The 23,383-nt window shown below is 40.5% G+C and overlaps 1 protein-coding gene across 4 annotated transcripts in view; it reads left to right on the top strand.

Moving 5' to 3' along the window:
* PTPRG (protein tyrosine phosphatase receptor type G) overlaps window positions 1–23,383 on the top strand; it is a 761,444-nt gene that overhangs the window by 422,606 nt on the left and 315,455 nt on the right. For all 4 annotated transcript variants that reach the window (XM_024124118.3, XM_024124116.3, XM_024124115.3 and 1 more), the window contains one exon: window positions 12,413–12,592. In XM_024124118.3, the coding sequence (XP_023979886.1) occupies window positions 12,413–12,592 (180 nt within the window). The remainder of the gene's footprint in view (window positions 1–12,412; window positions 12,593–23,383) is intronic.

Raw genomic sequence — 23,383 nt, 5'->3', positions numbered from 1 at the left:
TCCGGACGGGCAGGCTCAGCGGCCATGGCTCACGGGCCCAGCCGCTCCACGGCATGTGCGATCTTCCCGGACCGGGGCACGAACCCGCGTCCCCTGCATCGGCAGGCGGACTCTCAACCATTGCGCCACCAGGGAAGCCCTCATTTGTCTTCTGATGTTTCTTATGGTGTGTTCTATAATCAGAAAATTAAATATTTAATATATTTGATTTTATCAGTCTTTCTGATGTTGAGGTTTTACATGATATGAAAAAATGCTTTCCCTACTTAAGATTTCCCCACAAGTGCTTCTTGCGCTTTTACTTATTTCTTTTAAATATTTAAATATTGGAACTATTGGGAATTTATCCGAGTGTAGGATTATCTACTTTTGAACCGTTAGATGTGGAAGTAGTTAGCAAATCCTTACTGTTGAATATTTACATTATTGCCAGTTCTTTCATACTGTAAACAAAAGGCCAGATGGTAAATATTTTAGGGTTTGTGTGTGTGTGTGTGTGTGTGTGTGTGTGTGTGTCTCTTTTACAACTGTTTAACTCTGGAGTTACAGCACGGAAACAACCATAGGTAATACATACTTGAATGCGTGTGTCTGTGTTCCAATAAAACTTCATTTACACCAACACATGGCGGGCTGTGGGTGACCCACGTGCTATAGTTGGCAAACTCTTGTTTTATAGCATGGGTTAGTCCCATAGGTCTGGAACTGACTCAGTGGTCTGTCACTTTCTATGTGAAGGCAAGTTTCCTAGCTTCTGAGCCTCCATTTCTTTATCTGAGAAATGGAGAAACTAGTATATACTTGACACGAGTTGTTGAAAGGATCAAAGAAGATAAAATATAAGAAGCTTTCATCACAATGCCTGGCACATTGTTGAATATCCTTCAAATGGATGATGCCTTCCTTACTGATGTCACGTTATGGCTGTATACTATTAAATGTCACTTAGTCGTTTATCGTAGGGCTGGGACTAGGGTGTCAAACAACTCAGCAATCAAGAGGAATTATATTTTAGTGCAATATTTGTGCTTGCTGGTTTTTCCTTTTGTCTCAGACTCCAGGATGACTTTGCACAGGACTGTTAACTGAATATCGTTAAAGTTTTTATATTTTGCTCATCATAGGTTTTTGTGTTCACTTTAAACCTTAAAATACTTCATTGAGATATTATTTATTTGGATGACTGAGTTTTTGGTGAGTGCCTCACCTTAATCCTAGCCCTTTTGAGCAGATATTTATTTATTGAGTAACTTCTGTGTACTGCATGAACCAAATAGGCAAGTATCTGACATCATGGAGTCTATTTTCTCATGGACCATATACTAGAAAGAGAAATGCACGAGGTCAGGGAAATAGAACGTGGATGAGGGGACTATTTTAAATAGCTAGGGTTAGCAGAGACTCCTCTGATTTGAAGAAATGAAGGGAATTAGTGTTCTTTTTATCACTGTCGCTTCTGCTAATTTTTCCCATTTTCTTTATAGACTCCCTTTATTGGAAGTTCTGCGTGCTGTAAATTTATTGAAATAGAAAAAAGTATAAGTTAAAGCGAACTATTCACAGTGTGTCAGAAGGACAGACTCCATCATGCTGTTTTGGCTTTACCTCATAAATGTGGCGCTTTATGTCTAGACATTTCCCTAGATAGCAGTTAATAGTTAATACATTTGGGGGCATACATTCCTCCTTTTATAGTTGTTGCAGGAAGGGTGTTAATCATCCTGTCTGTACCCTCTGAAGTGCTTCCCAGTCCCACACACCCACTCCGCCCCAGGCCCCTCAGCTGTTGAGTGAGCGCCTCATAAAACGGTTTTAAATTTCTTGTTCTTTTCCTCTCAGCCCTGAGGTCAGGGGGTTGGTCTGCACCCTCTTATTCCTTGCAAACACCAAACTCCTGAATTCTGTCTGGGAATTTTTCCCTTTTTTTCTACTCGTGATTGGGATTTCTCCTGAGCTGACGCAGGTCGTATTCCACAACCCTTTGTGGGGCGTGGTACTGACAATAGCAATGGTGTGAAAAAGGCCTCCTACTCAGAGACAGGAAGTCCCAGCATTGTCTGAACCAGACTGAACTAGACCCTAACTGTTTTGTTTTCCTCCTGGAGATGCAACTCTGACCTTTGGGAATGTTGCCTCGTCACCTCGGCAGGTCTGCCGTGTGTAGTAACGTGTGTTGTGGCTTGCTTCTGAGGCAGAAGACTTCAGCGAGAGGCCACTGTTCCCATTAAGACTTTCAGGGGTTCCTGTCCTGTGACCTCTGTGTTACCAAGGGTGTAAATTTACAGCCAGGGATTTCAGGGCCCGTTCCCTCTCCTCTTGTCTCAGTGAGACCTTTAAACCCTTACCCAAGTCTATCCTCTCCTCTAGGGAAAGAGGAAGGGAAGGAAGGGGAATCAGTAGATGTTATCCTTATATATTCCATCAGTATGCATTCCTGATTTTTATCTTTGTAATTTGACATTTTCGTCCTAGTGTTGCATGTAGAAAGCATTGAATGATTTAACTGTCGGTATTTTCAAACTAACATTCTGATGATCACCTGTATTTTTTGGTCACAAATAGCAGAAAGCCTACTCAAGCTGTTTTGAACACAAAGACACTTAAAATTCAGAAGTCTAGAGAGAAAATTTGAATTTCAGCATTTGTTTGGTCAGGTCCTACCCCCCCCGCCCCCACCGACCTCCGCACACACCTTTTTCCTTGTCAGCTTTGCTCTCCAGCTGATTCCCTCTTGGTTCCAAGTCAGTCCTTTCCCTGCCTCCTCTTCATTCCCATTCAGGGAAGAGGGTAGGTTCTTTCTTCAGCCTCTGAACAAAAGTCTGGAGCCTGCTTTTGAATAGTATCAACCTAAACCATTCCTGTTGACCAGAGACATCCCCCGTGCTCATTGGCTCAGTCCTGGATTAACACCCCTTCCTGAGTCAATCTCTTGTGAAGGAGGATGGAATTAAACAGCCAGATAACGAATCAGGTGCTGTTTCTGGAACCAGGAGCAGGATCACACCATCCAGAATTTAGGGTTCAGTTGTGGTTCCCAGAAGAAAGTATAGATAATCACGTTTATTGAGCACTATTAGTATGTGCCAAGTGCTGGTGGATGTGCTCTGTGTATAATAATTTCTTTAATCCTCACCACATCCTTGTGTTTAATCGCACGAATGTATCCAGTGAGGGTGAATGTTAGCTGGAATGTCAACAAAATTTAACAGAGCTGTTTGATTCTTCCAGGTGTTGCAGGAAGTATTCTTGTAGTATTTAGAACTCTTTGGAGTTTTAAAAATGATCTGATATAATCTTATAATTTGTGTGTAAGGAAATTGAATCATTATAAGACTTGACCACTGCCACATTCAGCTCCACTTTTTAGAGTTGAAACTGGCATGAAAAGAGCAAATTCGTGACGTGGCCGTCACCATGGCCCCTGTGGCCTTCTTGACAGACATTGGTAATTGGTCTTGTCTTTATTCATAAGTAATCATACAATCCTATGGAGCTAATGTGTGAGTTGAAGCTTATTTGCCACCCTTGAACTAGAACTTGAGTGGCTAGTCTCCTTACCGAGTGCTCTTTCCACTATGCCATGTGACCTTTTTAGTCCCTGGATGATTGTTTGTATTGTTTTACGGGGACAGTCAGAATTCTGAAAGAAAAGATCTCTGTCATATGACGAGTGTTGATTGCTTGAAGGCGTACTTGACTTGAAGGTTGAAGACTTCAGGTCCAGAACCAACTTACCTACAGTCTATAAACACTTGAGATGTTTGGCATTGGACGGTAAAAATTGTGACTTTTTTGTTGATTGCTCAGATGGCTTTTTTAAGCAATTTTATGTGGTATTTACAAGAAACAAAAATAAAGTTGGCCCAACTTTAAACAATATTAGTTAGATTTTGAGTGGATAAACCATCCCAGTCAGTAGTAAAAAGTTTGCTTGCATGTTTGGATGTGAGTGGATTGCGCTTGAAAGATAACCGTTTTTAATCCGAGCTGCGTGCAGACATGCAGAGTTACAGCCGTTTTCTTGGAAAGACCTTTAGAATCTTCTCGTCTGTGAATTACATTTATGCTCATGGTGCATATGCTTTTCTACTGTCATCTCACACACCCATGCAGACATCACTAGTCAATCAGTCAGTCAGTCAGTCCTTATGAGCCTCTACTCAGACTGGAGGCCTGTGGCTTAGAACTCCCCGGTAATCATGATTGGCGTCTCCACTCTTTGTAATACCCTCACTTTTTAGAACAGTAAAATAGCCTTCAGAGAGACCTTCAGGATAAGGATTAGAATCTGGGACCTGTAATGTAGAGATTCATGCTCTTCCACACTTTACTTGAAATTAATTTTAAACATCTAGTCCTAAAACAGAGGTTCTGGGAAGTTAAAAAAATAACACTTGGTATTAAAAATCGAGTAAAGTGGTTCCCATTTTTGGTGTTCCTGTCTGATATTATTTCTTGTATTGTGGCTAGATATTGATAGTTACCTTAAAACACATTATTGATGTGAAATGGAGGAGTGAAGTTTTTATACCTAAAATTTAAAAACAAAAATATTTGCCGAACTATTTTATTATCTGTAAGGTAAATTTATGTTTTCTTAACTGGCTTAAAAATTTGAAAATTCCTGTTAATAACGCTAAACAAATCCATTCTTATACATGAATAAAATGAAAACAGTGGAGATCAGCAATATGAACGCTTTTTAAAAAGCACTTTTTCCATTTTCATATATACAACAATAAACGCACAAGAGGTAATGAGCTACCAGGAGTAGAAAATGCAAAAGAATTGTAAGTTAAGTCCCATAACGCTTTTTAATTTAAAAATTGAATAGTTTAAGATGTGTTTTAGATTTGGGAGAAAGAGCATTAATTATATTGTTAGGTTAAAAAATGAATACACTTATTTTTGGATTCTTGCTGTTGGTCAAAAGTAGACACCGAGATGCAGGGTAATCACGCTGGATCCAGGTAATGTTTTTAATGTAAATTCCTTGAGGGAGGCATTAATAAGCATATTTGACTAGACGCGGCACGTAACATTTATATCAGTTTTGTTTTTAATTAAATTTAGACAGAATTCATTATTTTTAATGGCTTTCATTAGTGAATAGAAACCATTATGTGGATATATTATGGTAAAATAAATTCAAGGTGTATGCTTGTTTTCTGCAAAGAACCTCTTATGTATTTAAAGAAACCATTGTTTGGAATACAAATCATAGACATTTGAAATTCCTTGCTTTTAGACAAAAGTATGATTTATATGCTCTAAAGAGAGTACTTTTTTTTTTTGGCTGTGTTGGGTCTTCGTTGCTGTGCGCGGGCTTTCTCCAGTTGCGGCGAGCGGGGGGCTACTCTTCGTTGCGGTGCGTGGGCTTCTCATTGCGGTGGCTTCTCTTGTGGAGCACGGGCTCTTGCTGCGTGGGCTTCAGTAGCTGTGGCGCGTGGGCTTCAGTAGCTGTGGCACGTGGGCTCAGTAATTGTGGTCTGCGGGCTCTAGAGCGCAGGCTCAGTGGTTGTGGCGCAGGGGCTTATTTGCTCCACGGCATGCGGGATCTTCCCGGGCCAGGGCTCGAACCCTTGTCCCCTGCATTGGCAGGCGGATTCTTAACCACTGTGCCACCAGGGAAGCCCCCTAAAGAGAGCACTTTTATCTCTTTTTTCTCAGGTCAGGTATTAAGAGTGAACTACACTGAAGTGAGACGATTTACTTAAACTATAGAAAAGTGTTGTTGCTACCCAATTACATTTGCTCATCTTAGATTTTCAAGTAATATTGCTGGAGGTGGGGGGCAAGAGATTGAGATGTGTCTCTCAGATTTTTATTTGCTTTTCCTGTGAACACAATAACTTAGTTTTGGTTCAGAATTTATGCATGGCCACCAAGTTCTTTGGGTTAAACTGGCCTTAAAGAAACACTGAACATCAAGCGGGATCTCAGACGTGGGCCCACATTTACAGTATTTGCCCTTATTTTCACGTGGGAAATTGTCTACCTTAAACAGGCCAGTTGGAATTAATCTCCAGTTGTGTGATTTATTCACCCTACTGTAGAAATATGTCTTCCTGATGCTAATGTACTGAATTGTAGCATCTCAAAATGAGAAAAATACAGTGACTTGTTAATGGTACACCAAGGAGGTGGAAGTGGGTTCTTTTAATGCACAAATGAGCCATAATTTAAGCTGATAATGTTGTTCTTTAACGATAATTTTGTAAAGTGAATTTCTCCAACTTTAAAAGGTTGTTATGTAACCTTAAATAATGAAATATCATTCACGAGCTTGCTGTGCTTTCTTTAGGCCCCCTCTCTTTTCCTTTGGCATTGCTCTGTACAGATTTCTTTCTTGTCAAGAGGATATGAGAACAACCCCAGCATTATCTGTAAATCAGTGTCCATCTCCTTCGTCTGTTAGGCCATAGACCTACCCTCAAGTATGTAACAGTAAAGCCAGTAAAATCCGGATATTAAAATGTAACCCACTTGGGACTTTCCTGGTGGCGCAGTGGTTAAGATTCCGCGCTCCCAATGCAGGGGGCCCGGGTTCAATACCTGGTCAGGGAACTAGATCCCACATGCCTCAACTAAGGAGCCCGCCTGTTGCACCTGAGACCTAGCGCAACCAAATAAATAAATATTAAAAAAATGTATAACCCACTTAGCAAAACTTAGATTTTATTTGGCATCTGTGAGTTTCATAAATATGTCTTCCTCTTTCTTCCAACCTTTATTCAGAGCTCATGGGTTTTCTCACTAATTTCCATGTTTGGTTCCATCCTTCAGTCTCAAATACCACCTTGCATTTTCTGTCTCGGCTCCTAAATCTTCTTTGATCTGAGACACAGTTTTACAGTGTTTCCTTGTTTGTCATGACCTCAACGTTTTGGGGGAATATTGGCCAAGTATCTTACAGAATGTTCCTCAGTTTGGGTTTGTCTGATGTTTTCCTGGTGATTGGGATTATGGATTTTTAGAAAGAATCCCACAGTGGTAATGCACCGTTCTTATCACATCCTATCAGTATGTGCATGATAATCCATGATATCGAAGGTGAGGTTGACCTTCATCACTTGGTTATATATATAGGTCAGGCTTCTCCACTGGGAAGTTGCCTTTTTTCTCTTTATTTTTACTTTATTCTTGGGAAGCTAGTCCCTACATGCGGCGGGTGCTAGGATTAAACTTCACCTCCTGAAGGGCTCACCTGTACTTTTGATTCTTGTCCTCTGCCCACATGGGAAACACTTGGACCTAGTAAATTTCTCTGCACTTCAGGGAATGACTCCCTTCACGTGTCACCTTCTCTGGAAGTTGTGTCCTCAGGGAGGTGAGGGCCCCTCCTCTCTCTTTTGGTACCGCAGAATGCCTGCTTCCAGCTACCTTAATCATTGGTTGGACTGCAGGGTTGTTTCCTCCATTATATAGTCAGATTCTGGAGGGGTTGCTGCACATTTTGTAACATAATAACAACGACCATAATCTCAGCAGCCACCACTTACTGAGTTTCTCTTGTTTGATACTGTTCTAGGTACTTTATGTGGATGATCTCATCTAATCCTCATAACCACCCTTTGACAATGACACCACTGATTTTCCGCATTGTACAGATGAGAAAACAGAGCCATAGGCAGCTTAAGTTGCCCGAGGGAACTGTGGCAGCTCTGCCCCCTGGCCACCATTTCTTAGCACTGAGGAGCTGGTACTGAGCAGGTGTTGGGTCAATACTGAAATGACTTTGGTGATGAATTTATGCACAAGACTAATTTTCCTTCTTGATTGACCTTCTTTGATTAGAGAGCTCTGTTGAAGCATGGGAAAAATAAGAGAGTCTTAAAAATAATCGTGTTTCCCAAAAGGCTTTTGAAAGCAAAGTTCTATCATACTCCTGTCTTTTAAAAACCATAATTGCCTTTGGTGGGCTTGTTAAATTTGCACACAGATTCTGTCATGCACGTGGATCGATTCTGTCTTTGCAGTTTATATTACTTTATCACTGTTCAGATTAATGTAACATAATAATGATGAAAGAAAGGAGTATTTACTTCTGAAGTTGACCTTCTGAGTCTTGAGACCAGGAAATGAGGAAGACTTAGGAAGAAGTCGGCGGATAGAAGTGTAAAATTAAAGCCAAAGTAATGCACAGAAAACATGCTGTAGTGTCATTAGAAGACAGAACTATGGAAGACTCTTTAATCTCATCTTCCAATTCATGTATTTGTGCCAAAAATATGTATACTAGGAACTCACTGTCTGTAGGGTTCTGTGCTAGACATTGGAATAAACTTGAACAGGACGGGGAAGGAGCCTGTTCTCGTAGAGTAATGAGCTGGTGGGGAAGCCAGACACTAAGGAGTAAACAATAGATTACATTTGTGATAAAATGTCCATAGGAAAACAAGAACCCATTGCCGGGATAGTACAGAACCCCAGTGCATCTCTCACGGAAGCCTCCCTGACAAGGGGATATTTTACACTGAGGTCAAGGAATTCCCTGACCTTGAAATTCCTTCAGCCAGGAATTTTAGATGCATTCACTGAATGCATTAAAAAGAAAATAGTTTTCATTCTAGATTGAAAGAGAATCAGTGCTAGTTCCCTTCGTACTAATATGTTGGCAGTATGTCTCCATCAAGATCTCATTCCTGGGGATTTCCCTGGTGGTCCAGTGGTTAAGAATCCGCCTTCCAAGGCAGGGGATGCGGGTTCGATCCCTGGTCGGGGAACTAAGATCCCACATGCCTCGGGACAACTAAGCCCGTGCGCCACAACTAATGAGCCCGTGTGCCACAACGAAAGGTCGTGCATGCCTCAGTGAAGATCCCACGTGCAACAACTAAGACCCGATGCAGCCAAAGATAAAGAAAATAAATAAATAAATAAATAAATAAATAAATAATAAAATAAATCTTAAAAGAAAAAGATCTCATTCCTTCCAGAGTGTCAACAGGTGAACGGGAAGTTACTCTTGGCACACAAAGTGCCCTGTGGTTTTTACCCCTGAGCCCCACGCCTCCCTTTTCGAGAAGGTAGCCTTGCGTAGTAGGTTGCCATGTCAGAGTTACTGAGCAGGTCAAAGTGGGTCCAGGTGCCAAAATGCAAGTGTTCTAAGAAAGAGATGCTAAGAGGGCACTAAAATGCACATGACTTTCTCTTCTTATTTTAGATGGATAATGTCAGACCTGAGAGAGGAAGGCTTCTTGCTGATTGTTTTCCCTCCTTCAAAACTAGGTTTCAGTTCCACAGTGTTTTTTTAGTGTCATGTTTTTAACTTAAAGGCATTTATTCAAAGTTCTGAAAAACAAAGCTTTCAATGCTATGAGACTTGTGCAACTGGAAATGATTAATGGTATAATTCTCAGTCCTTTATAAAGTGTCTTAACACTGAAGAGATTTATACAGTGTGGAATGGCAGCGGTGCTTCAGTGTGAGAATAGGTAATCAATACCTGCAAGCTTAGAAAAAGTGTTCTATTTCCACCACTAATGACATAGAGGTTTTTGCAAGGCAAGGGTGTCTGGAGCATGAAGCACTCCAAAGAAGAATTAATTTAAAATCTGAAGTGGAAGATCAGTTTCAATTAAAATTGCACTTGAACGTATATTGGGTAGAGGTGTGAAAGCAAGCATGTAGTCGGCTTAAATCTTCAGATTGTTACCAATGAATAAATGAATCTCACTGGTATGAACCCTGATTATATTTTTATAGAGGGCTAAATTTTATTTCACCCATGCCTGGCAGGTTATGAGAAATAATATGAATGGCAAGTACTTATCAGAGCTTAAAGAGTATTTTTTTTTAATCAGTAGGATAACTACCAGGTGTCTATGTGTTCTTAGAAATGATGGCTTGCATTCTTATTTGGAGTCATATGTGTTTGGATTGATTTTTACCATGCATTTTTTTCCATTGAGTGCAATTTTGTTGTAGTACTGAGTTTCTGAAAGGCATTACACACACACACACACACACACACACACACACACACACACACACATTTTTCATAACCTAATGACTCTTAACCTAAGTTGTCATATGTGTTTGGATTGATTTTTACCATGCATTTTTTTCCATTGAGTGCAATTTTGTTGTAGTACTGAGTTTCTGAAAGGCATTACACACACACACACACACACACACACACACACACACACACACACAACATTAAAACCTTAGTTTCCATAATTCAAACATACAGGCCCAATTGTAGCTAGCCAGAATTTACATTATGGTCAGCTATCAAATATGTCAACAAGCACTTTATTCCATTTTTCAGTGGATTCTTTTGGCATCTGTAAGAAAATTTAGAGCAGACAGGATAATTGGAGCCTTCTGTCCCCTTTCCCCTTCTTTTTTTCTTCAAATATATTGATGCAAGATGAAAATAAAGTTTGGCTCAAACATATGCAAATGCACACTCTGTTCCTTTATGACTCATCTCATGCAGTCTTAGGGAATTTGACCAAGAGGTGAAATGACGTGAGGGAAAAGCCCTTGACAATTCCTAATTTAGTTGGAGTCCTACAGTAAAGGAAATGGCGATGTTAACCTTTTCTAGAAAGTGTTATGGCACTTATAAGTGATTTTGATAAGTGCCCAGAGGTTTTGCTAAATCTTTGCCAATCAGCGAACATGTTCTTTCTGATAGTCTCTTTTATCTTACTGCATGGGATTAAGGATTAGGGAAAATGACCCAGGCATAGAGTGAGGCTGAGCTGTTTGCCAGATAGCAAGCATATGAATCATTTTTAGGGGAGTTTCTTCAGTTGCTCTTGCAGCCATGAAGTTTCCATTACTGTGACTGAAAAGATTTTCTGTTGTTGCCACTTTTTTCATGGTACCACTGTTTCTATCAGCTGTGAGCTGTGTCAGACCTAGGGGGATGGGGAAATCCGTGGCCAGGGAGTGTGTGGTGGAGGGTTGGGCACAGGTGTGGACTTAGTAGGAGGGAGACCTATATTAAGGTGTCCTTGTGTCTTCCATCATACAGGGCTAGGTATAGAGTGAGGCAGAAAAATATGGGTTCATGGGTGGATTGGTCTCCTAAAGTCACTTGGGCCATTCATCCTCTTTTATGTGATATGTGAAGGAATTTAAAGCTAAAAAAACCTAGGGATACAAGTATATGTATATGTTTGTTTATACACACACTAAACTTTATTGATTGGGAAGCCTAAATTTTGTCTTCTAAAAATTATACAGTTTACACACACTACTGTATATAAAGTAGATAATCAACAAAGACCTAACTGTATAGCACAGGGAACTCTCCTCAATATTCTATAATAACCCATATGGGAAAACAATCTGAAAAAGATAGTTATATGTATATGTATAACTGAATCACCTTGCTGTACACCTGAAACTAACACAACATGGTAAATCATATATACTCCAATATAAAATAAAAAATTTTTTAATTATACCGTTTAGACTTATTCTATATCTGACTCTCAAAAAAAGAGATTTATCTTAATCTTTCTAGCAAAAGATGTTTTTTCCAGCTGACTACTTCCGCTTTGTCATGTCAAGAAGGTTAAAGGTAGGGCGCAGAAAAATTTCAGAGCTTGTTATCAACTTAGTAGACATCACCCCCAGATATATAATTTCTGAATAGGGCAGAGATGCAGTTGTTGCGATGTGTTTTCTCTATCTATGCCTGACTGGTGTCCATTAGGATTATGTGTTATAGCTACATTCTCTTCCTCTTTTCCTGTAGCATATGTTCCCCCAAAAGTCTTTATTTATATGAATGCTGATTCTAGTCTGAAGGTAACTTTATACCCCCATTTCCTATGAGGGATTGAGAAAGAGAAGTGAGTGCCTTAATATACATGTGTTCAAACTGGCTAACTTGAAAAATCTCACAATTAGCCATAGGAAAACCCTGCCTCACTGGCCACATTATTTGTAATGACTCTCATCCAGTGTTGTGTTACTTTTAATTTTTAATTCTTTTCCTTTTCCAGTTCAAAAATTCCTGGGAACCTAGAAGAAAGTTGTGTTTAGTGTACTGTTCACAATAGCAGAACATACTAAATCGATTAAGGTGTTTTCTTGTGAATAAATGCTCTGTTTATTTTAGGAAAATTATTTTAAAATTTTTTAAAAATGTGAACAACTGACGGCCCTTCTGCTCAACTCCCTTAATCTGATTACGGATAAAGTTAGCAAATGTTTGATTACAAATCAAGAGGCAAAACTATCTTAAGTAACTTTTTTCTCAAATTTTCTTGCCCTATCGAGCAAATGGCTTGGATTGATAAGTCTTCCAATGCACTGACATTTTTAGGGTGGGGACATGTAGGAAATGTTAACCTTGGGAGATGCAGTGCTTGACTTTCGTGCCTCATACTCATTTTATCCCTGACCCTTGAACCATGAGGATTGAAGTCTTGTTTTCTTTTAACAGGTGCCTACGGTCCTGAGCACTGGGTCACGTCTAGTGTCAGCTGTGGGGGCCGTCACCAGTCGCCTATAGATATTTCAGACCAGCATGCACGTGTCGGTGAAGAGTACCAGGACCTGCAACTTGATGGCTTTGACAATGAGTCTTCCAACAAAACCTGGATGAAAAACACAGGGAAAACAGGTAGACTGTGTCTTCTTTACTTGTCTGTGGAACAATATGAAATGTTTCTGGGTCTCTGGTCTTTACCTTAACCGCGAGTTGCTCCTTTAGTAGTGTTTGTTGCTACAGAGAACGTATAGCTGAGTGAGAGCTTTGGAATTGGCCCTTGGTTTGAGAACTGACCACTTGGTTTACTAGCTGTGTGATTTGGGAAAAACTACCTAATCACTTTGTGCTTTAAATTTTTTTTTAAATATGATAGGATAAAAATTAAAAAATATATATATGGATAACGAAATTGTATCAGTCTCATAGGGTTATAAGGATTAAGTGGGTCAGTCCATGTAAAGGCTACAGCGTGAACTTTTAGAAATCTGTTTTACTATAGTGGCCACTAGTCATATGTGGCTATATTCAAATTTAAATTGTAATTGATTAAAAGTAAGTAAGATTAAAATTCGCTCCCTCAGTTTTACTAGCCACATATCATTTTGTTTTCTGCTTTCTTAGGTTGTGTGTTTGCAGGGTTTGAAGCAGAGGAGACCCACATTGAGATCTTTGGATTTTTCTGGGGTGTGGGTGAGGGTCACCTCTATTTATTTTTCCAGCTTTATTAAGATATAATTGATGTATAACATTTTGCCATTTCATTTTGTTGGTTGTTTCTTTTGCCGTGCCCAGCTTTTGAGTTTGGTGAGTCTCATCTCTTTTTACTTTTGTTGTTTGTGCTTTTGGTGTCATATCCAAATTATCATTGCCATGGCCAATGCCAAGGAGCTTTTTCCCTATGTTTTCTTCTAGGAGTTTAATAGTTTCAGGTCTTAGATTTTAAATCTTTAATCCATTTCAAATTAATTTTTCTGAGGAATGTAAGGTTGTGGTCCAACTTCATTCTTTGAACGTGGATGTTGCGTTTTTCCAACACCATTTATCGACGAGACTATCCTTTTCCCATTGAGTATTCTTTTTTTTTTTTTTTTTGCGGTATGCGGGCCTCTCACTGTTGTGGCCTCTCCCGTTGCGGAGCACAGGCCCCGGACGCGCAGGCTCAGCGGCCATGGCTCACGGGCCTAGCTGCTCCGCGGCCTGTGGGATCCTCCCGGACCGGAGCACGAACCCGTGTCCCCTGCATCGGCAGGCAGACTCTCAACCACTGCGCCACCAGGGAAGCCCCCCATTGAGTATTCTTGCTTCCTTTGTCAAATATTAGTTGAGTGAATATGCATGGGTTTGTTTCTGGGCTCTAGATTCTATTCCACTGGTTGATGTGTTTATTTTTGTGCCAGTTCCATACTGTCTTGATTACCATAGCTTTGTAGTATAATTTGAAATCAGGAAGTATAACACTTCCAGCTCTGTTCTCCTTTCAAAGGATGGCTTTGGTTTTTCAAGGTCTTTTGTGGTTCCATAGGAATTTTAGGATTGTTTTGACTATTTCTGTGAAAAATACCATTGGAATTTTGATAAGGATTTCATTGAATCTATAGATCACTTTGAGTAGTATTGATACTAGCCACATTTCAAGTGTTCAGTAACATATGGCTAGTGGCTATCATAGCAGGCAGCAAAGATAGAGAACATTCTATCACTATAGAAAGTTCTATTGGAGAGCACTGTGCCAAACGCATAAATGAAAATAAAATCCTTATCTTCCTTGAGAATTTGCTTTGTTAATATTAGTTATTATATTAGAATACAGATGAACACCGTCTTATCCCTTTGTGTTTCAGACCAGCAATTTGATCCTCCTGCTTCCTTTTACCTACCTCACCTGTCACTTGGGGTCCACAAATATGAAATACCACATTTTCAACATTGCTAGTGCAAAAGCTCCTTCCCTCTTAATCACTGTTATGGAAATAGCAGTTATAGATCATTGATGGAAGTAGCAGGAATGCCTTGCTGTGCCCCACTGTTTGATCTGAAAATAAATCCCTAGGTGTTATATTACATTTGTGCCTAGTGCTACCTGGGATTCCGTTGGTGCTAAAGATATTTTTCTTATCTTATTTTTCAACTCTTTTAACCCAACCCGTTAAAACTAACTCTCCCTCTCTCTCTCTCTCTCTTTGAAATGATCCCTTTGTAGCCAAGGATGTCACTACAAACCACTGTTAGTAATCCCTTCCGGAGCCTTGGCTGCCTGAAGCCCTCATGCTGAGCTAAAATGACTTCATTATCTGTCCTTTGGTTCCATCCATGTTGTGGGTCATTGAGTTGCCTTTTTTTTTTTTTTTTTAACCTAATTGGCTGCACATACAACTTTAGGGATCCATTTTCTTTCTCCAAACCAGCATTTGTCTGAGATTATTCATGGCCGATTGCTTTGGGTTGGCTTGATTTGTTCTTAGAATTGTTTCCCACTCACTCAGCACAGTGATTCCCAGCTTTGGGCTCTTTTTCATAATGTCCCCACAAACAGTTCTTTGGGCCTTATAGCAGCTACCTTCTCCTGTACCTTGATTCATCCATTTGAGCAGCTGCTCAGGACAGACTTGTGTACCAGTGATGTTATCTGTACACACCTTTTCACCCCCACCTCTCTACTCCCGCAGTATAGATGGTGTGCTTGTTGTTACCATTCAGAATTTCTCTACCGGTGGCCCTGCTTTGTATTTCAAATGTGAGTGTCCTTTGGACACCTGTGATGGGAATATTACTCTGCAGACGATCTGAACGTGGTGGATGGAAGATTTGCCACACTGCGGTAATCGGATCTTGCTGTCGAGTGCTACCTTGGTGCCACATTCCGGAAGCCTGCCAAAGGCAATTCGCTGGGCTCTCTGATCTGGTTTTCTACTTGACTTGCAATGCTTGACAGCCTTCTGCAAAGATAACACGTTTCAGTGACAGCTTTCAACTTGGTATCTCCAATGACACATTTTAGATGAGTGTAGGGTTCACTCAGTGCAAGTTGATTCATGACCTTGGCCTTCCAGAAGCTGATTATCAATCTCTGTCACTCTGCTGTCTTCCCAGAGTGATCCCCAAGTTGTTGCCTGTCTGTGGGTGCATGCGCCTGACTTTGGAGCACAGCCATCCAAATATGAATGCATCTGTCTCTGAAATTTCAGAAGAAGCATGGCTTTCTGAGAAGCAGAAATAAATCCTCATGACTTCTCAAACTGTACTTATGACATGATACTAGGCAGGCCAGTATCTCATAAATAATCTAACATGGTTCTATAGGAGTGATTTTTTAAAAGTGCCAACCATTTGTATGCAATTTTAAATGTGAACATCAAATTGTTTTTCTGTTGTTCTCTTCAAAGAGTTTCAATTTATGTTTGTCTAGAAACTTGGGTGCAAAAACCAACCTGTGTCGTTGTTTTTTTTTAAATAAGCATGAACCTAGAAACTTCTTTATTCTACAGTTCTTAAAATGCCAAGTGAGTTTGTAAATATTCCAGTATTTTAGAGAAATATGAGGATTCACTTGCTTTGTCAGTTATGCACGGATCATATAAATTGAGCTGAACACAGTATAAATACAGTGCAGGGTGCTGTGTGTCTGAATTAAAGGTGGGAGTTCATAATATCTGCAGTGAGTAGTATTGATAGGCAACCTGGATAATATCAGTTTAAAAAAACACACATATCATTGTATACTATAGTTTTGTAAGATGTGACCATTCGGGGAAACTGGTTAAAGGGGTCTCGGGACCTCTGTATTATTTCTTACAACTGCATGTTGATCTACAGTTATCAGAAAGATTAAAAGTTTAATTGAAAAAAACCCCATATGTTGTGAGCCACATAGTCCGTCTTTGTTACCGTCATTCATTTCATATCTAACTTTCACACCTAGATGCCAAAAAAAGTCATTTTTATTAAATCATTAATTTTTAAGCAACACCTATTTTTCTTCCCCACAGTCTTTTCTTGAACCTCGCACTTCTAGAAAATAAATCCAGGAAGGAATATTTCTTTTTTTTCTGGTAGAAATTTACAGGTCACTTATCTGTAAAATAGACTGTCATTTGGATATCAAAATATGAATTTAGAAAGTTAATATTTAAAGCGGCCTGTTACATACGGACAGTAACTTTCCCGTAAAACAGTTTTAATGTTCATATCTGTCTTAACTCCCAGAGAGGGCTGTATATTTAATCTAGCATAATCAATAGAGCAACGTGGTTGTACCTAGCCCACTTGTCGAAAGTCGTCTAAAATATCTTTACAAGACAGATAGCATCTCTCTATTTCTTCCCGAAGAGCCATGACTGTCTTTGTGCCACTTCTCATTTGATTTCATCTAAAGTTATTTCTCCCTCTTTCATTTTTGTAGAATGAAAAGATAATGCATTCATTAAGAATATTTCAAGATAATCTTGCTGTTCCTAGCATTAGCTTCTAGCTAAATGATCAAAATTTAAGACTTAGATGGTGCTTCTGATATATGTTAATAAGCCATGGTCTCCTGTGAGTTTTAACTATTTGGAGGATGTTTTTGTGTTTTTTCACTACTTTTTTTTTACCCTCCCCCCGACACCAAGGACAGATAGTAAATACATTTGCCATGATGCTTGTTACTTCCATTTTCACATTTTATATTGGTTTACTATATTTTTTCTTTGCCTACATTTTTTCTTATTTGTCTACATATACCAGTGCCTGGCATAGGTGGATTCAAGAAGTAGTTGGTAAATTAATAAAAGTAGATGGATGGTGGGAAAAGTCTGTGTAGGTAAGTAGGTCAGGAACCATGTCCTAATATGTTGCTCAGCCCGTAAAATTCAGACAAGGATTAAGAGGCTGTTGCCTCTACTTTATCTTACCAGGTCCTTCAGACTTTTATGGTAAAGTGACACCATAAGAACCCACAGACTTAAACTAAGAAAAGAACAACCTCATTGCAGGCTGATATGAAGAGAAAAATATAATCTTAACAACCTCAGTCATTTCCACGTGCTACGTCCCTAACTGAGCACGTGACCCCAGCTCAGTACACGTGACCCCAGCTCAGTAGAAGAGGAGCATTTGGCCCTGCTGCTCTGCTCACCCACAGGGCAAGGCTGCCCTGGGCCAAGCAAGTGTCTGACCGTGAAAGGCACTCTGCGTTCTGTGGGTCACGGCAGTTACAGCTCAAACTAACGGCTGCCCCCATGCTGCCCTGCAGAAGCAGTGTGCTGGTCCAAGGCTGGTGGAGAAACTGATGAGAGCCTTACTGAGAGTCAGTACCAGGCTGCCATTATGGGCTCCTTACAGAGTTTCCAGTGGTGGTTTTCATGATGCTTGATATCTCCCCAAATTCATGGACTTGCACGCTTAGCCCCCGCTCAAGAGGGCATTCCACAGTGCCAGCATGATTGTCCAAGTGTCACATGCATGAAAAAAGCCTTTAGCAATCCTGAGATTGGTAAGGAAGTTTCTAGGAATTCTTTCTGTGTGCTTGTCTTCTTATCCCTGATCGTTTGGGCTTTCTCTTCTTTCGATTTCTATTCTGCTTCTGTTCTTTCTGTTCTGTTGATGAGTATCTCTCCATGAGCTTTCACTTTTTTGCAGTTTCCTTCTCTCCCACCTTTCCTCTCACATCTCCGTGAATTTCCCCACCCCTGTAAACAAGGCTCTGCCTCTTGCCTGTTGGTGTGTTTTCACTCCCAGCTCCCAGTTTTGGCCCCCTTCTCTCCCTTCTTCCTGTCTTCCTTAGAGCTGGCCGCAGATGAGAACCAGAGTTTGAAAAGTGTTTTTTCTTGCTCTGTTTATGGCGTAGAGAGCCCGGTGCTGATGGTGAAAACCTGAGTATGTCCTCATTTCAATAAAACCTATATTCCTGATATATTGATGGGAAGGGCTTTTGGACAAGTGAAGTACACAATGATACCCCAAGTATATGTTCTTGGGGTTTCCACTTTTGCTTGATACCAAACCATTAAATTATTTTTATTCCATTACCTTCCCACCCCCTTGGAGTGATCTTAGTGATCCTGGATAGGTGTAAATGTGGGCCCTGAAGATGGACCAGCATGGGGTCCTTTTTCCTGGATCACATTTTTTTCTTTAAGCTCTGAGTTTTGTTTATGCCACTAATGAATTGGTCATTTTGCTCTCAAAGAGGCTGCCAAGGTTTCTGATTAAATGCATAGCATCAGCCAAGTAGACAGATGTTTGGAAACATCTGGGTGTTCAGCACCATTGACACTGGACGTGCCCAACCCTGACTTCATAAAACCCCACAGCCCTCTGGTTAGTTCAAGGTTGCCCCAAAACGAAAATTTAAGTGTGATTAAAAAAAGATCTGTTCTTCTTTGGGGGGATGCTAAATGTGCTTTGGCTCTTTTTAAATTTCAGCTGTTTCAAATATCCAGATTCTTGGGTTCTTTTCGGCCTGTTACTATTCAGTCTTGCCTGAACCCTGGAATTCAAGTCAGAGCCATTTCCCTGGGTCTCTCTTTGGCAAGATGCGCTGCAAGCTCTGTTTCCTGTCTGCTAAGCTCCCCTTCCTTTCTCTTATCCCCATAGCCCCAGTCCCTGCGCCCGGGTGGTAGCAGCTATTTTCTGGGTAGACCAAAGCCTAATTTACCGATTACAGAATGGGCAAACCAGCGCTATGTTACATAAGTAGACTCAGAACTGAATTCACAATTTTGACTTTTGAGGGTAATTTTTGAAGCGTTTCTTTTTTAGGGCACAGAACTTCCTGCTAGGTTGTCATCTGTCGTCTCTTATATGATTAAAGGGTCAACTAATGCACTTTCTTCCTCTTGCTCAGTTTAGCAGTGAGTTAACCAAGACCCAGGATAATCCCATGACTTGGCGTCTCTTGGTTCTCTGAGGCTGCTCCGACTCACCTTGTCTATCCACTGTCTCTTTGCTAGATGAATGCGGTAACCTCCTGACTTTGTTTCTTTCTTTTTTAAAAAATTAATTTATTAATTTATTAATTAATTTATTTTTGGCTGTGTTGGGTCTTCGTCACTGTGCGCGTGGGCTTTCTCTACTTGGGCTACTCTTCGTTGCGGAGCACGGGCTTCTCATGGCGGTGGCTTCTCTTGCTGCAGAGCACGGGCTCTAGGCACGCGGGCTCAGTAGTTGTGGCTCGTGGGCTCTAGAGCGCAGGCTCAGTAGTTGTGGCGCACGGGCTTAGCTGCTCCGCGGCATGTGGGATCTTCCCGGACCAGGGCTCGAACCCGTGTCCCCTGCATTGGCAGGTGGATTCTTAACCACTGCACCACCAGGGAAGCCCCTGACTTTGTTTCTACCAACCAATGTTGCTTTCCTTCCAGGCCTTTTCTGTTTAGTAGTCACAATAATCTTCTTATTTCCCTAATCTGCTCATGTCTCTGTGTCTCCCCTTCTTTCTTTCTTGTTCTCTCTCAGCCATATCGAGGACCTCTCACTTCTCTGCAGAACTCAGACAGACTCCTTGCTCTCCCTGTTTTGCTGTCTGGCCTTTATGCCACATCCTGCTCTCTGGGCACCAGTCACCCTGGCTTCCTCCACACAGGGCCTTTGCAGGAGCTTTTCCGCCTGCTGTGCTCCCCTCTCTTCAGCACTTTTACAACATAGCTCACCTCTCATCTCATCAGTCCTTGTTTTGAAACCTCCTCCCCTTCTCCAGTCTGGGGTTGGATCCTCACCTCTTACCACCTGTCCCACTTGCAGGGTTGCTTCTGTCGTCTCTTTAGTTGCTGGGGCCTGTCTCCCACCAACTGTACACTCCATGAAGGCAGGAGCTAATGTCTCATTTACTTACTTTTCTTCCCCAGTAGTTACTTGGTAAATTATTTGAAAAAATAAACGGTAGTGCCTACAGGGTCGTTAGTAGAAGCCTAGAACTAGAGCCTGTGTGTCTTCACTTCCAGACAGATCATTTCCCTTCTCACCAGGAGCCTGAAAGCATTACCTGATGGACACTGGAATTGTGGGTGGTCTGGAGGTCTCACCATTACGATCCAATAATGGGAGTCTTTTCCCATTTTGTAGTGTTAAAAATTGGTTGGGAAGTGGTGGAGGTAAGACAGTAACGGGCTTATTTTCCTTCTCATCCATTTTTTTGTTTAACTTTTGGCATCTGCTGCTGTTTACTCAGATTTTAGTGTGAACATTTGCTTTAGGCCAGCATTATTTAGACACTTCGAATTTAATTTATAAACAGTGTGTGGATGTCCTGTGAAGAATGCAGTGAATGCCTGGTACTCAGTCATCCTGTCAAGCTCGGGAGGAAAGTAACTCCTTATCCATGGTATGACTCCTACCTGCCCCCTGCCCCTGTGTAGAGCATTTTTTCATTATGGGGGGCCCTGGACACAGGGGGAATCTGTGAAAGCTGTGGATCCTCTCCCTAAGATAACTTTTATAAACAGCACTTATATAATGCCATCTATTTTTTAACTCTAAGTTTCAGGTATACAGCATTATAATTTGACATCTGTATACACTACAGAGTTATCACCACCGCCAGACTGTTTACTGTCAGTCACCACACGGTTGATCCCTTCCACCCATTTTACCCACCCCTCCAACCCCTTCCCCTCTGGTAACCACTCATCTGATCTCTGTATCTGTGAGTTTGTTTTTGTTGTATTTTGTTCATTTGTTTTGTTATTTTAGACTCCACATACAAGTGAAATCATACTTATTTGTCTTTCTCCTTCTGGCTTATTTCACTTAGCCTAATGCCTTCAAGGCCTGTTCATGTTGTTGCAGAGAGCAGGATTTCATTCTGTTTGTGGCTGAGTAGTATACCATGATATATACATATACCACAACTTCTTTATCCATTCGCCTATCTATAAACACTTATGTGGTTTCCATATCTTGTCTATTTTAATAATGCTGCAATAAACATAGGGATGCATATATCTTTTCAAATTAGTTTTCATGTGCTTTGGATAAATACCCAAGCGGAATAGCTGGGTGATACAGTAGTTCTAGTTTTATTTATTCTTACTGTTTTCCGTAGTGGAAAAATTCCCACCCACGGTGTACAAGGGTTCCCTTTTTTCCACACCCTTGCCAATGCTTATGGCCATTCTAACGGGTGTGATTTGGTATCTCATTGTGGTTTTGATTTGCATTTTCCTATTAAGTAGTGATGTTGAACATCTTTTCATGTGCCTGTTGGCCGTCTGTATGTCTTCTTTGGAAAAATGTCTATTTAGATCTTCTGCCCAATTTTCAATGGGAATTTTTGGTTTTTTATTGTTGTTGAGTTGTATGAATTCTTTTGTATTTTGGACATTAACCCCTTACTGGATATATGAATTGCAAATATCTTTTCCCATTCAGTAGGTTGCCTTTTTGTTTTGATGATGGTTTCCTTTACTGTGCAGAAGCTTTTTAGTTTGATGTAGTCCCATTTGTTTATTTTTGCTTTTGTTTTTCTTGCTTTTGGAGTCATACCACAAAAGCATCAGTAAGACCCATGTCAGAGAGCTTACTTCCTATGTTTTCTTCTAGGAATTTTATGGTTTCATGTCTTACATTCAAGTCTTTAATTCATTTTGAGTTAATTCTTGTGTATAATATAAGATAGTAGTCTAGTTTCTTTCTTTTGCATGTGACTGTCCAGTTTTTCCAACACTATTTATTGAAAAGATTGTCCTCATTCCATTGTACGTTCTTTGCACCTTTGTTGTAAATTAACTGTACGCATATGTGTGGGTTTATTTCTGGGCTTTTACAGTGCCATCTTCCTGCTATAATGTGGTGAATGAGTTACTGTTGTGGGCATTCTTCATGTGTGATCTCAAAACAAACTTGTGAAGTTGCTATTGTATTATTCCAGTTTCACAGAATAGGAACTGAAGCACCCAGAAATGCAGTAACTTTCTCACAATTGATAATGGCATATCTAGGGGGTCAAATTCAGACCCAACTGACTCCAGAGTCCGACTTCCTTTATGCACCCATGCTCAGAATTTTACTTCCTGTATCAGGAGGATGTAGACCCCAAAGTCTGTGGGTGGCTACTGCTATGGACTTTGGACTCCAGGTTAAAAACCCTGAATTTGAAGCTCCCAGTTTCTTCCACATCCTCCATCATTCTGCTTTAATTTCATCACAATCCATATTAGCAGTTGAACAACCAGAGGGGCCTCATTCTGGACAGTCCACTCCTAGGTACCTTTCCTGCCTTCTCCTCCTGGCCCATCTTTCTCCAGTCTTTAGCTGTTGCTTGCTACCTCCCTAAATGTCACCTTATCCAGATTCACTCTTGGTGCTGCTCTTTTAAATTTTAAATTAAAATGTATTTATTCATTATTATCGTTGTATCGTTTACTTATTGTTTTTCTTTCAGTTGATGCGCTTGATTTTAATTAAATGAATTGATTTTAAAGCAAAACGTTTTATCAACACCTTAATGCAAAATGCTGTGCATTTGACAAGGATACTTATGTAAAAAATTATGTCTGTAATCTGTGAAAATAAATCAACGGTACCAACATTATTAAGTTCTAGCTTACATATTTACTTTTCGGTAAAGGGGGAAATGAATCAGTATCATTGAAAGGTGGAGGGCATATTAGTATCAAACTGGGATTTTCTTTTCACTGATGTGACTGAAAGAATAGAAATCATGGAAATCTGTTTTTTCCTCAGTGTTTTAGTAAATTCAGAGCAGCCACTCAACACTTAACATCTCAAGTATTTGGGCCACACCTACCTTTGCTGTTTAATGTCCCTGCTCAAGGACACGTTTTATTTTGTGGGAAAGACAATATTGCTTTAAAATGGAACTCTGGGGACTTCCCTGGTGGCGCAGTGGTTAAGAATCCGCCTGCCAATGCAGGGGACACAGGTTCGTGCCCTGGTCCGGGAAGATCCCACATGCCTCAGAGCAACTAAGCCCGTGCACCACAACTACTG

Source organism: Physeter macrocephalus, chromosome 18 (assembly GCF_002837175.3).
Source record: "Physeter macrocephalus isolate SW-GA chromosome 18, ASM283717v5, whole genome shotgun sequence".
Classification (NCBI taxonomy): Eukaryota; Metazoa; Chordata; class Mammalia; order Artiodactyla; family Physeteridae; genus Physeter; species Physeter macrocephalus.
Note: the sequence above shows the minus strand (reverse complement) of the source record. Positions and strands in the feature narration are given on the sequence as shown.